The sequence below is a fragment of the Thamnophis elegans genome, chromosome 1, assembly GCF_009769535.1.
Source record: "Thamnophis elegans isolate rThaEle1 chromosome 1, rThaEle1.pri, whole genome shotgun sequence".
In the NCBI taxonomy this organism is placed as follows: domain Eukaryota; kingdom Metazoa; phylum Chordata; class Lepidosauria; order Squamata; family Colubridae; genus Thamnophis; species Thamnophis elegans.
In genome coordinates this window covers 147,458,903-147,473,047 of record NC_045541.1, presented here as the reverse complement: position 1 = coordinate 147,473,047, position 14,145 = coordinate 147,458,903, and the positions used below count along the sequence as shown (strand labels likewise).

Genomic DNA, 14,145 nt, shown 5'->3' with positions numbered 1-14,145 from the left:
TGGGAACGGTGAACCGGTTGTTAAAATAAGTGCAGCCCACCTCTGTACGTTCTGCTTTGATTTTGCATTTTTTATAAGGTGAAATTGATATATTTTAGAAAGTAATATTGCCAGAATATGATAAAAAGGTAGAATACAAATACAGTATTACACTGATGATTGTTATTGTATCTTCAATATCCTTACAGCATTCTAACATATGTATTCCTCTATAATGTCTAAAGGAATGTTTCTATTCTGAATGTGGCTAGATTTTGCTTTACAGTTTGTAAAAGAAAATGTATAATTATTAGTTTTGTTGTGATATTTATTTTCTATCTCAGAATTGTCTTCCCTTTTTTTAATTGTTCAATTAAAGTAATTAAATTTAGTGTTCAGTTGAATGTTACTGCTTTTCTCTTGGTAGAATATCTAGATTGCCTTCCCTCATTTTTGGTAACTCTCCTATCAGGGCTAGAGCTCCAATTCCACAATCTGATTATAGACATAATACAGTTTTATAAGAAACAAGACAACCAATGGATATCTAGATTTAATTAGTAAATGAAGCATGATTTCATCACTATCTTAGGGTGGCAATCTCTGGTACCATTTCATTTATGTGTCTTCTCCAAAACTACTTCCGTTGATCTTCTGATTGGGATTGAAATCAGGATATTATCATGAATGCAAGTAAGAAATCTGAGCCTCACCACCAAATAAGCCCCCTTTATACTGGAAGTAGAATAGGAAATGCCTACTTGCCACCAGTGGTTGTCGTCCCCTTGTGGCTTCTTTGAAACAACACCAGTTCTAAACCATAGATTCCCATGAATATCTAAAATCCAGATGGTCTGCTGGTCTCCAAGAGTAATACATACCGGCTCTAGACCTTGCATTTCACTGCAAAAGCAAGCAATACTTATTTTTCTTACAATACTTATACAATTCCTTAAGAACTTCTATCAGTTTACAAGACTGAACATAACATCATTAAATTCGAAACATAAATATTGCTGTGTCCCTGTTACACTATCATCCGCAGTTTTAAAACTGTAAATATTTAATGCTAATTAAAAGGTCATTAGAAAAGCTAAATTTTAATAGCCTTTCTGAATCTCTTTAGGGAGAGTGCCATCTGGATCTCAGTGAGACAAGGGGATATCTCCCAATATATATTTGAACAGTACCTATTAGCCGATTGGAAGCCAACATGTCAGCTGTAAAGCTAGTGATGTATGAATTAATGGATATCAGCATAAATTGATCACTGCAGAAAACATGGATTCCAGACAGTTTTCTAAGGCAGCCTGACATAAAATACATTGAAGTTGTCAATTCTAGAGATACTTAGAATTGTTGTCAGGGCTTGTTAACATTCTTACAGAAAATATTCCTTCCTCCTTTAAAAAAAAATGCCAGCCATAATGGAATCCCATTGCATTTCCATTCTATTTACCATATTTTTCGGAGTATAAGGTTTTGAAGAGGCAAATGTAAAAAAAGTAGGTAGGTAGATAGAGGGAGAGAGAGAGAAATACAGTAGGTAGGTAAGGAGAGAGAGAGAGAGTAGGTAGGTAGGTAGATAGAGGGAGAGAGAAATACAGTAGGTAGGTAGGGAGAGAGAGTAGGTAGGTAGGGAGGGAGGGAGGGAGGGAGAGAGAGAGAGAGAGAGAGAGTGTGAGAGAGAGAGAAATACAGTAGGTAGGGAGGGAGAGAGAGAGACAGAGAGAGAGTAGGTAGGTAGGTAGATGTTTCCAGATGTATTTATCCTTGTTGCTGGAGAAGGAAATCACTGACAATCTGCAGCGCCTAAGATTTTGTTTCTGCTGGCACAGCACTTGATCAATCTAATTCTCATCAATCACTCTAACTAAAGAGCTTTCCGGGGGGGGGGGGAGAGTTTTTGCACTCTGTAAACCTCCCCAAAACGGCCCATTTTTCGCAAAAACGGGCTGTTTTTTTGTCAAAAGAATTGCATGCATAGCCTTATGGAGGCTTATAGAGTGCTGCTGGAGGCTGGGGGGGTGGGCAAAAAATGGTCCATTTTTTGCTCATTTCTGCCCTCCCCAGCCCCCAGTAGTTCTCTGAAAGCCTCCATAATACTAGGCACAGCCATTTTGGTGAAGGGGCAGGGCTTCGGGAGGCAAAAAAATGTTGTATTCAATGTATAAGACGCACCCAGATTTTCAGCCTCTTTTTTGAGGAAAAAAGGTTCGTCTTACACTCCGAAAAATTCGGTAGTCAAATTAAATATATTAAATTGAAAATGGTATGGTATAATTTATTACTTTAGCCAGTGGGCACAATTTAATATTTACAGATACATTTTACTGAAGAAAACTGACACTTATATTCCACTGATATCAATCAACTATAACAATGATTATTACTTGATCATGCCACTGCTCATTTTAAAGATATCCAAACCCACCTCAGTGCAAATTAAATACTGCTAAATTTAAATATAATCTAAAAATCTAATCAATCTGCTCAAATCTTACAAAATCTAATAGCGTAACCAATTATACAACTGTTAGCAGCCAATCATGAATAATTTAGACAGGTAAGATTCTGGGTTTCCTTGGATCAGAACTGCTCATTCACAGAAGGCCTAAAGAACTGGCTCTTCCCCCAAGCACAGAGCTATGATGGGGTTAAGTCAGGTCAAGAATTTGTTTGGTCTGGTGCCTGGTGGAAGGGTTGTTCTATTTTTATTCCACTTTTTTATTGGTTGTTGGGAGCCAACATAGAAGCCCTATGTGAGATAGGCATTCATAACTCCTTTAAACAAGCGAATGAATAAAATTATCTGGATCTAGAGGTCTAAAATATGTTTGCAATTCTAATTATTAAAATGTAATAATAATTGTGTAAGATGAAAAATGTATATTGTTAATTGTATAACTCAATGGGCATTCTTTCCTTCTTTTGCCAAATTTCAAAACATTTAACAAAAAAAAATCAATAAAACCTGATGTCCTGGTTTGGGAAACTCTATTCTCATGTGATGCAATAAATTGTCTAAACACATGCAAGTCCAAACTAAGATGATGAAAACGCTGATCCTTGCAAAATCAAGAACTATTACAGGACATGCCTACTGTTTAGAGACTGTTTACCTTATGATATCACATTTCCACTGCTCTCCTTCAGGACAGAAACTGCTTACACCTTCACGAAAGAGAAGCACACGCTGCTCCGTTAATGCCCAAATTATATTATTTCTGGCTGTAATCTGTGATAGTTGATATGGACAGTCTACTTTTACTGCCCTGGCACAGGGACGATCCACGCTGAGGCCTTCAAGTAAAATACAGAAAAGCAATTTGTGCGTCAATTTTTTAGTTTTTGAGTTTAATTTTATTTCCTTTCTATATAATTTATAAGCTACCATATTTTTCGCTCCATAAGATGCACCGAACCATAAGATGCACCTAGGTTTAGAGGACGGAAACAAGAAAAAAAAATCAGGCAGAGCTGATAGGTGTCCTCTTATATGCCAGCTCTGCCTATTGACTCCTGCACTGCGGAAAAGAGACAGAAGAGGAGGGCAATGACAAAGACAGAAGAGGCGGGGTTCAACACTGTAAAAGGACGCCACTACCGCAGCTCGGCTGCTATTCACCAAAGGACCATCACCGTTTCCACGCACTTGGGGGGGGGGTCTTATGGAGCAAAAATATGGTAATTAAATAGAGCTGCCTCTTTGATATTATTAGGTTTGACCTATGCCCTGTACCTTTAACATATTTCTCTCTGTGTGTAGCAATAATTCTTTTCAATTGTTACCAAGTTCATTCAGTTACTTAAGATTGTTTGAGAATCAATCTAATGGGAAAGTATTTCAGGATAAAACTAATACCTTTATAATTACCATTTACAAGTAAGGAACCATGGTTTTGGCCAGGGTTAAAATGCAGTACCTATATTTATAAAGCCCTAACCTTAAATTCTTAGTTCCTCTTCAATGTGCTTTTTCTCAGATATGGATATATCATGCCCTGTTGAAAGTATACTTAACAAATGTATTTCTATACAAATGCATACACATTATACCTATGTCTATATAATAATTTTTAAATGGTGTAGAGAAATGGTTAGGGTTAACCCATGGTTATAAGCTTCTAAGCAGCAGGAATAAAAGATTTTACACTTGGGTAGGGCTAAGATCTGGAAATATTTTGCCACTGAATTTGGCCACTGTATGTGATCAAATATTAGACCCTGTATAATTACTGGAGCACATATGTACTGCCACAGCAGGTCAAAATATATAATCTCCTCCTCCTAAATTTCATTGCAATCTTTAGTAAAGCTTCCAACAGTGAAATTAAATTTCTCAGGGAGAGGGAAGGCATAGTTGGCCAGACATCTAAGAATTCCTGCAGGACACATACTGTATAACAAATCAAAATACTTGCTGTGAGAACCAGTAGTAGCTCACAGAAAAAGGCCAGCTATTCAGTCATTACAACCATATTTTCATTATAAAAAAGTACACAAGTAAATACAAAATAGTAATCAACACCTATGTTTTGAAATTCTAAAAATGTTGAAATATTTTTTTCTAATTAATAAGAGAAAAATCATTCTGCTGTTAAATACAAGGAGAGCTTTTTATTTAACAACTGGATGGCTTTCTCTTACTGATTAGAAATAAAAAAATATTACTAACAAAGAGATTACTTTCCCTATTGAGGCTGACGCTATTTATTTATTTATAATTTCTATTTCTACAGCTGCCCACTCAGGCACAAATTCCTTCCACTGCTGAATTACGTATCATCAAAGCATGACAACTGTGAACACAAATAGATGCTTCCATGTATTTGCTTGCTCGTTAGAATGACACAGCAGGATGAATACTGGCTAGTTTCAGGCTTGCTGAGAATGAAACCTATTAACTGTATGCAGGGAAGAAACTTTTGCTGATTCCCCTTTGTGTGTGCAGCCTTATATGTTGCCGGAAAACCAGGCAAGCAGATTGATTCAAAACCATTGATTTTTACGCATTGTTATTTAATACTAAGGCAGTTTAAACATTTTCCTAAATAAATAAATAATGCTCTCTCTTGCCCTTCAACAAAAATCTTTGTTGGATGAGTCATTTGGCAGACAAAACATTTTTGAAGGACTCCTTCCATTGACATTTCAAGCCAATAAACCTAAGATTTTAAACTAAAACTATTTGACATAGTTAAATCAAATAGCATCAGGCAGTTAATAATGTCTATTTGGTTTTAGTTTTCAAAACACTCTTCCAGGGAACACCTTTATTAGCATTAATATATTTTGCATTAATCTGTAACAACATTGCGTAGAATGTTTTAGGTTGTAGTACAAATGAACACAACTTAGCTCTCACGTCATAACAGAATTGCAACTGGACTTCATAGTGTAATCAACTCATTATAGGAGAAGATTCATGATGGCAACAAAAATTCTTTCAAGAAAAATTGTCTATTTGCTTGCTTGGAATTTTCACTGAAAAACCTTCCCTCATTTTTGAAGCATTCTCTCATAATGTAATTTAGTAAGCAGGTAATTCCAGAAGAAAAATAAAAACTAGCGTAAGTACCTGTCTGTAGATACAGATCACCATTTGTTCGGATTATCCAGGCTGTGTCATCACTCAAGGATACAAATGCTGCTTGAGGTAAAGCTTCATACCAGTGACGTTTTCCTCTAATAGTTACTTTGCCACAGGCAAAAGCTTTATTGGTTTTTTGCTCAATCTTCCATAAAAGAGTCCCTATGGAAGAAACCTCACATAAATACAATTATTCACAAGAGATCACCTTTAAATCTAATTAATTTCTCCTTTGCTTACAGCAGCTATTTTAAAGTCTAAGATAATCTTCATCAACCTGAGGATGGTCTGACCACCATGGTGGTAGGGACAAGGAGATGGGAGTATGGAAATGACACCCCATGCATTACTGTGGAATGCAGTAATTTATGAAGGACACATACAAGGTTAAGTTCGTTAGAGGAGCAGTCACAAGATAGTTGTAGAGTTTTAAAAATCCAACTCAAAACATGAAAAATGCCAGCTCAAGGTAAGCTTTCTTCTCAAGTGTCAGGCCAATGAATAAAATCATCCTCCAAGCATTCTTTATAGGACAACCACTGTAAATAAGACATCTCTCTGGCCATTCTTATTTCCAGAATCCAGTGTCAAGGAAATATAACAATATAAAGAAGTAATCTATAAATCATGTAGCATTCCTTCTTCCTCCAAGTCATTTTTCATTTATGTCATGCTATTTAAACTGCAAGGCTAAAGCATTGCCCTTTTGGTTCTTTTTACATGCAAATAAAATGTAAAGCAACAAAAACGAAATGCACAGGTACAGTATAGGTGGTACCTTGCTCAACAGTAGTAACTGTGAAAGGGATCTTGGAGTCCCAGTGGACAACCATTTAAATATGAGCCAGCAGTGTGCAGCAGCTGCCAAAAAGCCAACACAGTTCTAGGCTGCATAAACAGAGGGATAGAATCAAGATCATGTGAAGTGTTAATACCACTTTATAATGCCTTGGTAAGGCCACACTTGGAATGCTGCATTCAGTTTTGGCCGCCACAATGTAAAAAAGATGTGGAGACTCTAGAAAGAGTGCAGAGAAGAGCAACAAAGATGATTGGGGACTGGAGACTAAAACATATGAAGAACGGTTGCAGGAACTGGGTATGTCTAATTTAAGAGAAAGAAGGACTAGGGGAGACATGATAGCAGTGTTCCAATATCTCAGGGGATGCCACAAAGAAGACGGAGTCAAACTATTCTCCAAGGCACCTGAGGGTAGAACAAGAAGCAATGGGTGGAAAGTAATCAAGGAGAGAAGCAACTTAGAGCCAAGGTGGCGCAGTGGTTAAATGCAGCACTGCAGGCTACTGCTAGATCAGCAGGTCAGCGGTTCAAATCTCACCGGCTCAGGGTTGACTCAGCCTTCCATCCTTCCGAGGTGGGTAAAATGAGGACCCAGATTGTTGGGGGCAATATGCTGACTCTCTGTAAACCGCTTAGAGAGGCCTGAAAGGCCTATGAAGCGGTATATAAGTCTACTGCTATTGCTATTGCTATTGCTTAGAACTGAGGAGAAATTACCTGACAGTTAGAACAATTAACCAGTGGAACAGCTTGCCTCCAAAAGTTGTGAATGCCCCAACACTGGAAGTCTTTAAGAAGATGTTGGATAGCCATTTGTCTGAAACAATATAGGGTTTCCTACCTAGGCAGGGGGTTGGACTAGAAGACCTCCAAGGTCCTTCCAACTCGGCTACTGTATTGTAAATAAGCAATCTTTTCAGGAATGTGGTGATCCTACAATAGAATCATTGTATCTATTGTAGCTGAGTAAATAGCTACTTCTAAATAGAGAATAATTTGTTCAAGCAATCACCTAAGACAGTTACAGAGTTTCCTTGGTAATAAACAAACCTCTCATAAAAGAAAGAGACTTAGTTTCTCTACCTGATGGCACTGACATCAATGATTAGAGACGTTGATACAGTATTTGTCAAATCAGAAGTGCAATATAGACCTACAGTACTAGCCAGACATGGCTCATTAAGAAAGCCTGAAAGCTGAGGAAAATGCTGAGACATGGACATAATAGATTTACTCAGAGAGGACAAAGGGGGGAAAAAAACGAATATAAAAGGTTATAATGATTGTTCCCGATTTATTTCTTCATTGATCATGGACAGAAAGAAAAAAACTGTTGACATACATAGTATCCTAGCTTTGGTTATGGATTTAAGGGGTGGAAAAACCTCAAGATCAAAACCACAACAATCAGATGTAAAAGGAGGTATAAAGGCACTTTACAGATGTAACTCAACATTTTCAGGACCAGGAATCAAAAATGTTACAGAATAAGTTGTTGATAAAAACACTAGAATATATATCTTTCTATTACTTCACTTATTTTTGTGGGCAATGAGAAAAAATGGCATTTCTACAAAAGATGGTTTGAAATCCATTCCTATAGAGTCTACAATATTTTGATATACCCATAACAATTGAACAAATAAATGCACTCAAATCATTTTTGTACCCTAGGAAAAATAGGCTAAAAATGCAAATCTAACTAACCTGAAGGAGAGACTGCCATCTGCTGGACGTTATCTTCAAATTTCTGCCAACGCAACCCAGCGCTAGGTAATGCACTACAATACAGGCTACCTTTGTAATCCAAGCACCAAATGTATTTATCGGAGACAACTAGGCTCAGTATTCCATAGCCAGGACCTGCATATCCCATCCAGCTTTCTGCAAACTAAAGACTGAAGAGTTAGAATAAGCATAACATATCTTCATGATATATGAAGCTACCTAATCTTGAAATTATATACGGACTTGTGTTTTGACAAATGTATGTTTTCATGTTTAATAAAGATTATTGGGTGATGGTTGCAAAACAGGAAGCTTAAGTATCTCTAGCAATGGGTGATCAATTTATTCAGTGTGAATTTCCAAGGTTTATTGTCAACTCCATCATCAATTCCAAAGTCATAGCTTATACAACATTCTCAATTCTGAATTCAATTTGATGATTGTGAGAAAATTCTGAAAAGCTCAATGAAATAGTGAGCCAGAAAAATAGATCTAGGTAGTTTTCAACTTACAACTACAATAGAGCCCAAAATTTCTGTTGCTAAGCAAGACAATTGTTAAATGAATTTTGCCCCATTTTATGACATTTCTTGCGATCGTTGTTAACGGAATCACTGCAATTGTTAAGTTAGTAACACGGTTGTTAAGTAAATCTGGCTTCCTCACTGACTTTGCTTGTCAGAAGGTCACAAAAAGTGATCACATGACCTGTGATACTGCAACCATCCTAAATATGAGTCTGTTGCCAAGTATCTGAATTTTGGTCATGTGATCATGGGAATGCTGCAATGGTTGCAAGTGTGAAAAAATGGCCATAAGTCACTGCTGTAAGTTGAGGACTACCTGTATTCTAGTAAAATTATGGCACAATAATGGGTTAAGTTAATACTTTTAAATAGCCAAGAGAAGAGAACTGTTTGTGACCAAACTGTCACCATCTCTGTCATTCTCTTTCCTGGTCCTTAACAAAAGTAATTCTCCTGTTCCTGAGATTCTGATTGCAATTTTTTTTAAATGCAGTTTTTTGTGAAACAATACTCATCTAGTTTACCAGTAAACCACTCAGCAATACATCAAAGACTAGTTCTGATTATTTTAAACAGAAATACATATTGTGATACCCATGGGGAACAGCATGTCCATGAAAATTCCTGTCTGTTTTCAGATCCCCTGCTCTCCTAATTTAATTTTAATACACTTTCAATTAATTAAATGGGAATCTGGCGTGCTGAAAGTAAAGTGTCAGCTCCAGTATCATCATTTCCAAGAAAGTTTGCTTTCTCTAGGATTCTTAGAAAATAAAATGATGAGTATCTGCAGCATAGTAATTTATTTGGATGTATGCTCCCTACTCAGAAAAAAGACAAGAACAATTTTGGAGGGGATATAAGGCACAACTTTCCCAGTTTGCGTTCTAGTAAAAATGAGTCTTTCACCACCTGCTTTCAACACTTCAAATATGCCTGTCAGCTGAAAAAAATGAAATAAAAAGATGTAAAAGATATAGTCATTCATTAAATTTTAAAAACACATGTGGAACTCAATTCATAAAGAAAGGCTTTCCTATTTCTCCTGCAATATTTCAGATTATTTTCAAAAGCATCACTTCTGGCTGCAGGAGTACAATATGAATGTGGAAAGGTGTTCAACAAGCGTGTAGAAAGGTAATGTGAATGCAGGTGTGTTGCAGTCAGGTTAGAGAGACATGTCACAATGCTATTCCCAAGAATATACCTGATCAGATTTTGAAAGCATCTCCTTCTCAATGTTTGATCTGACTTTATCCCGCGGAAGATGGCAAGCTCCCATTTCTGTCACATTTGTCTCTGAAGACGAATGAATCAAGCCATGTCCATAGATATCCTCTTCATCACTTGATGCGCATCGCTCAGCTCTAGCACTGTGAGAGTTACTCATCCATTCACTGGCATAGTCAGTGATGACTCCTTCTTTGAAATCCTGTCCAGTTAGCATCCCCTCTTGAGGATTTCTTTCTTTTTCAGAAACAGCATGATAATGCTCAGGATTCCCAGGGACTGTGGATCGTAAAGATGGTTGCTGCTCCATTACCTCAACAATTTCATTCTGAACAAACAATTCATCAGTGCAAAAAGGAGTGTCCCTATTTACAGATGTTCCTATTGCAGAGTTGGTCTCTTCTAGGGAAGCCGAAGTATCCGGCAGATGTAATTCATCTAAAGTGCATTCGGTTTTACGTAGGAGAGGGAAATGGTCTTCATTTGGGAATATCTGTTTTGGGCTGGTTTCTATTTTTTCAGACACAGGGTTCCAGTTGTGTTCACTAAGATCACTACCCATTTTATTTTCCACAACAAGCAAGCAGGAATTTGTAACAGGCGATGCATCTTCTTCATTCTCACAATTAGAAAGATTATTTAGCAGTTCTAGTGTGTCCTTGTTGTCATCAGGGGTTAGAGCAACTATCGACTCCAGAGACTGAAGTACACTGAATGTTTCAGTATCGTTTTGTGTTTCCATACTGAACACACTTCCCTGTTCTGCGGAACAGATGCTTAAGCAGTCTGTGGTGCTGCCTTGGAGGCTAGAACTAATGGAGCACGATTTCACATTTAGTATCTGGAAACTATCAGTGAAGGCTTGTTGTTCATAAGAGGGTGTGCTTTCTAGAGAGGTAGGATTTCTCCTGGTGCCATTTTCTAAATTCAAATGCAGATGGAAAAGGTGGAGGTAAGAGAAGTTAAAGGAAGTAAAGGAGAAGTTTATTAAGAGCCAAATATCACAAAATAAAAATTTGAAATTATACTTCATTCTGACTTTTACCCTGAGTGATTCAGTAGATTAAACTGCCTACCTGAACACTAGCAATAACAGAAAGACCTTTTTTCTAGTATGGTGCCCTCTGAGTATACAACTGCTACCCTGGATAGGAATACTAGGCATTGTGGTCTCATAAAAATGGAAGGCTCTGAATTGGGAATGTTTGAAGTATTTTATGGTCACTCTCTAGTGGAAATACTATTCAGGGTTTCATGCAAGGAGATCTTCTTCAATCCTGTTTTTTTAAAGCTTATTTAGCTGAAGATGCTGGGAATTAAACCTGAATTCTTTTATAAAGAGAACACACATTTAAACATGAAAATCTTGATGGCAATTTTAGCACAAACCTAACTAATATATTGTTGTACCTAAGAGACTGAGCCCTGAATCAGAAAACTACTTTATTTTATCATAAATTAAGTAGGAAATTTGTATCACCTTGTTTCATGCACTATAAAATAGTAACATCATTGATTTACCTGCCTAAGACTGTTTTAGATTTAGAAGATAACACATGTGAAGGATTTTGGAAGATCTGAAGGGTTACAAAAAGGCTGCTTTCTGCTATGACAATTCCCAACAGTAGGAATAAAACATAAAATCCAACACTTGATTCCACATTTGAAATTGGAACATTCACATTTCATCCTTCTGCTTTAAAAAAATATTGACAGATATCTGACAGTTGTGCAGATCCCATGGAACAAAAGACACTGAAGGCCAACTAAAGCCAGGAGTCTAAAAAAATCCAATCAGGTATAAAATTTATTACCCAATTAAGACAGCATTACCTGTGCAAATAACAAGTGTAATCTGAATCAAAATAGTCTCAGCACCATATGCCAGCATCTAAAAAACAAGTTTACGGGGTAAACCAGCCAAACCCATCCTATTCATAACAAATGTATAAATTAATTCATTCTGAGATATGTAAATTAAGAATGATAAAAAGTAGTGTTAATTTTAAAACTCATTGCTTCTGTGACATGCTATTAGATCCAACTGGAATTTTACAGAACAAATTGCACATGGAAAAAATAGGAATATAATAATTAGTCTTTCTCACTAAGCATTTACCTGGCTTTTTCTTTTTCTTCTTTTTCACTTTGATTGGTTTTATAATCAGTTCCTGGTTGAAATCTTCTGAGCTGATCAGGCTCAACCTTTGTGAAATTTGTTGATCTACTTTCTGTATTTCTGATGACGTTTGATCCCCATTGGTCAAGGAACTGGAGCCACTGTCCACAGAATTCATAGAGCTGCTCCTGCTTCTTGATTCACTGACTACAGAGTAGCCTCTCCTTCTTGGGTCAGTGCTCAAGTTCCCTAGTGCATCAAAGCTCTGTGAGCGAATTTTCTGTGCTATCAATGCTACTTCCTGGTCAGCTCTTCCTACAAAGCCATTTTTGTCACTAGGTGTTTGGGGTGAGAAGTTACTTGATTTTGGGTTTGCTTCTGGAGAGGGATCACATGAGACTGAAGCAATTACTAAATGTGGTCTTTCTAATTTTGGGCTCAAATCAGATTCCAAGCTGGTCCAAGTTTGTGAATTCATATCTGAAATGTGACAAATTGATAACTATTAGATGACAATTTACAGGAGCAAGAAAACACAGGAATGATTTATAAACTAGAAGTAGTATAAAATGAGTGGCTTGCGATACCACCCTCAAATGAGCACTTCTTCTCACAACATACATAGTTTATGCATAGATTCTGCTGCTTCCATTAGCATGTGTTTTTAAAAAGGATAAATTAATATTTCACAACTTTGCTAGTCATGTTAATAGGAATAGATGTAAACAAATATGAAGGAAAGTATATTACTATTTGCTAGAAACATACACCTAGCTATTGCCAAAAAAGAATATTGGATAAGATAAACATTTATATTATTTACATAATATCTGATGTTTTTTCCTACAATGAATATGACAGTAATGAAAAATTGATTGGAGAAAAAGATTACCTAAGACCTAATACAGTATGAACAGTAGGCAAACTCTTTCTAGTGCCATAACATCTTATGGAAAGATTAGGTGAAAAATTTTATTTTCTTATAACTGGTTTGCCTTGGCAGAAACTAATTGTTCGTTACATTTAATATGATCTGGCAACATTATCAAGGAATAGTTGCAATGAGATGGGTAACCATATAAAAAATAAAATAAAATCTAATCATGCTTTACTGTAAAAAAGGCTTTCTCCTCTGTGCCAAGGACTAGGTCATTTACTTCTGAGAAAATCAAAGACAAAGTGGCAATAATAGTGTTGTCTCTGGCAGTGATCTCCATCTCTAGTCACCTGCAACAATAGCTAATGGAGAATTATTTCCTAATAATCAGGTGCATATGAAGATTTATGGATGCCCCTTGCCTCTGACATTTGATATTAGGTTTAAGAAATGGCCATTTTTGAGTGGTTTTACTGAATATAGTTTGTGTTGTTTTAATATAGTTTTTATATTATGGTTCTTTTAAATTTTTCATTCTTTTGTATGTACCCTGCCCCTAATGAAAGAATACAAGAACAAGAATTTTCAGGACACAATCATTTTACATATACTATATATACTACTTATATATACTTAATATCCAAACCTATTGACACTAATCCTTCAGGCCTGCTTGAGATTCTAATAATATCTCTGTCTCCCTTTAAAAGGAATATCTCATTTTCGGTACAGGACACAGATACTATATCACCACATCCTTCCAAACTGCCAATCATGGTCTGTGAAAACAAAGAAGTAAAAAAAAAAATGATAGGATTACATTAAGAATACAGTTCCTGTTTCAGAGTTTTTATATTTATTTATACAGCATTTTAAAAAATCAATGTTATACAATCAACCACATCATCACTGGCTTTAAATTTAAACCAAATACTTGTGCAACACTAATTCTGGGTCCCAAACTCAGTTGAAACATAGTCTAAATCCATGATGGTGAACCTATGGCACGTGGAGCCATGTCGCTTGGAATGCATGGCATCACCGGTTCATCTTCTGGGTTTCTGGTGTGCGTGCACACACGATGATCAACTGGCCTTTGTGCGTGTGGCAGTGCCGGAAACCAAAAGAGCTGGTCTTCCATTTTCCGACTTGAGCAAGCGTGCTTGCCAGCTGATTGGCATGTGCACATGCGCAGCAATAACCAAAAATTCATTTTCCGGTGCGCACATGGCCCCTGGGAAGCTCCTTATCCGCAGATAGGCTTATAAACAAGTAGATACAGAAAATACA

The 14,145-nt window shown here is 36.6% G+C and overlaps 1 protein-coding gene across 2 annotated transcripts in view; it reads right to left on the bottom strand.

The window, feature by feature from the left end:
- The window catches only part of TECPR2 (tectonin beta-propeller repeat containing 2), a 47,709-nt gene that overhangs the window by 24,094 nt on the left and 9,470 nt on the right, over positions 1–14,145 (bottom strand). For both annotated transcript variants that reach the window (XM_032234590.1, XM_032234600.1), the window contains exons 7-13: positions 13,502–13,634; positions 11,979–12,458; positions 9,837–10,780; positions 8,082–8,265; positions 5,561–5,734; positions 3,102–3,282; positions 741–882 (exon numbers count right to left, since the gene is read on the bottom strand). In XM_032234590.1, the coding sequence (XP_032090481.1) occupies positions 741–882; positions 3,102–3,282; positions 5,561–5,734; positions 8,082–8,265; positions 9,837–10,780; positions 11,979–12,458; positions 13,502–13,634 (2,238 nt within the window). The remainder of the gene's footprint in view (positions 1–740; positions 883–3,101; positions 3,283–5,560; positions 5,735–8,081; positions 8,266–9,836; positions 10,781–11,978; positions 12,459–13,501; positions 13,635–14,145) is intronic.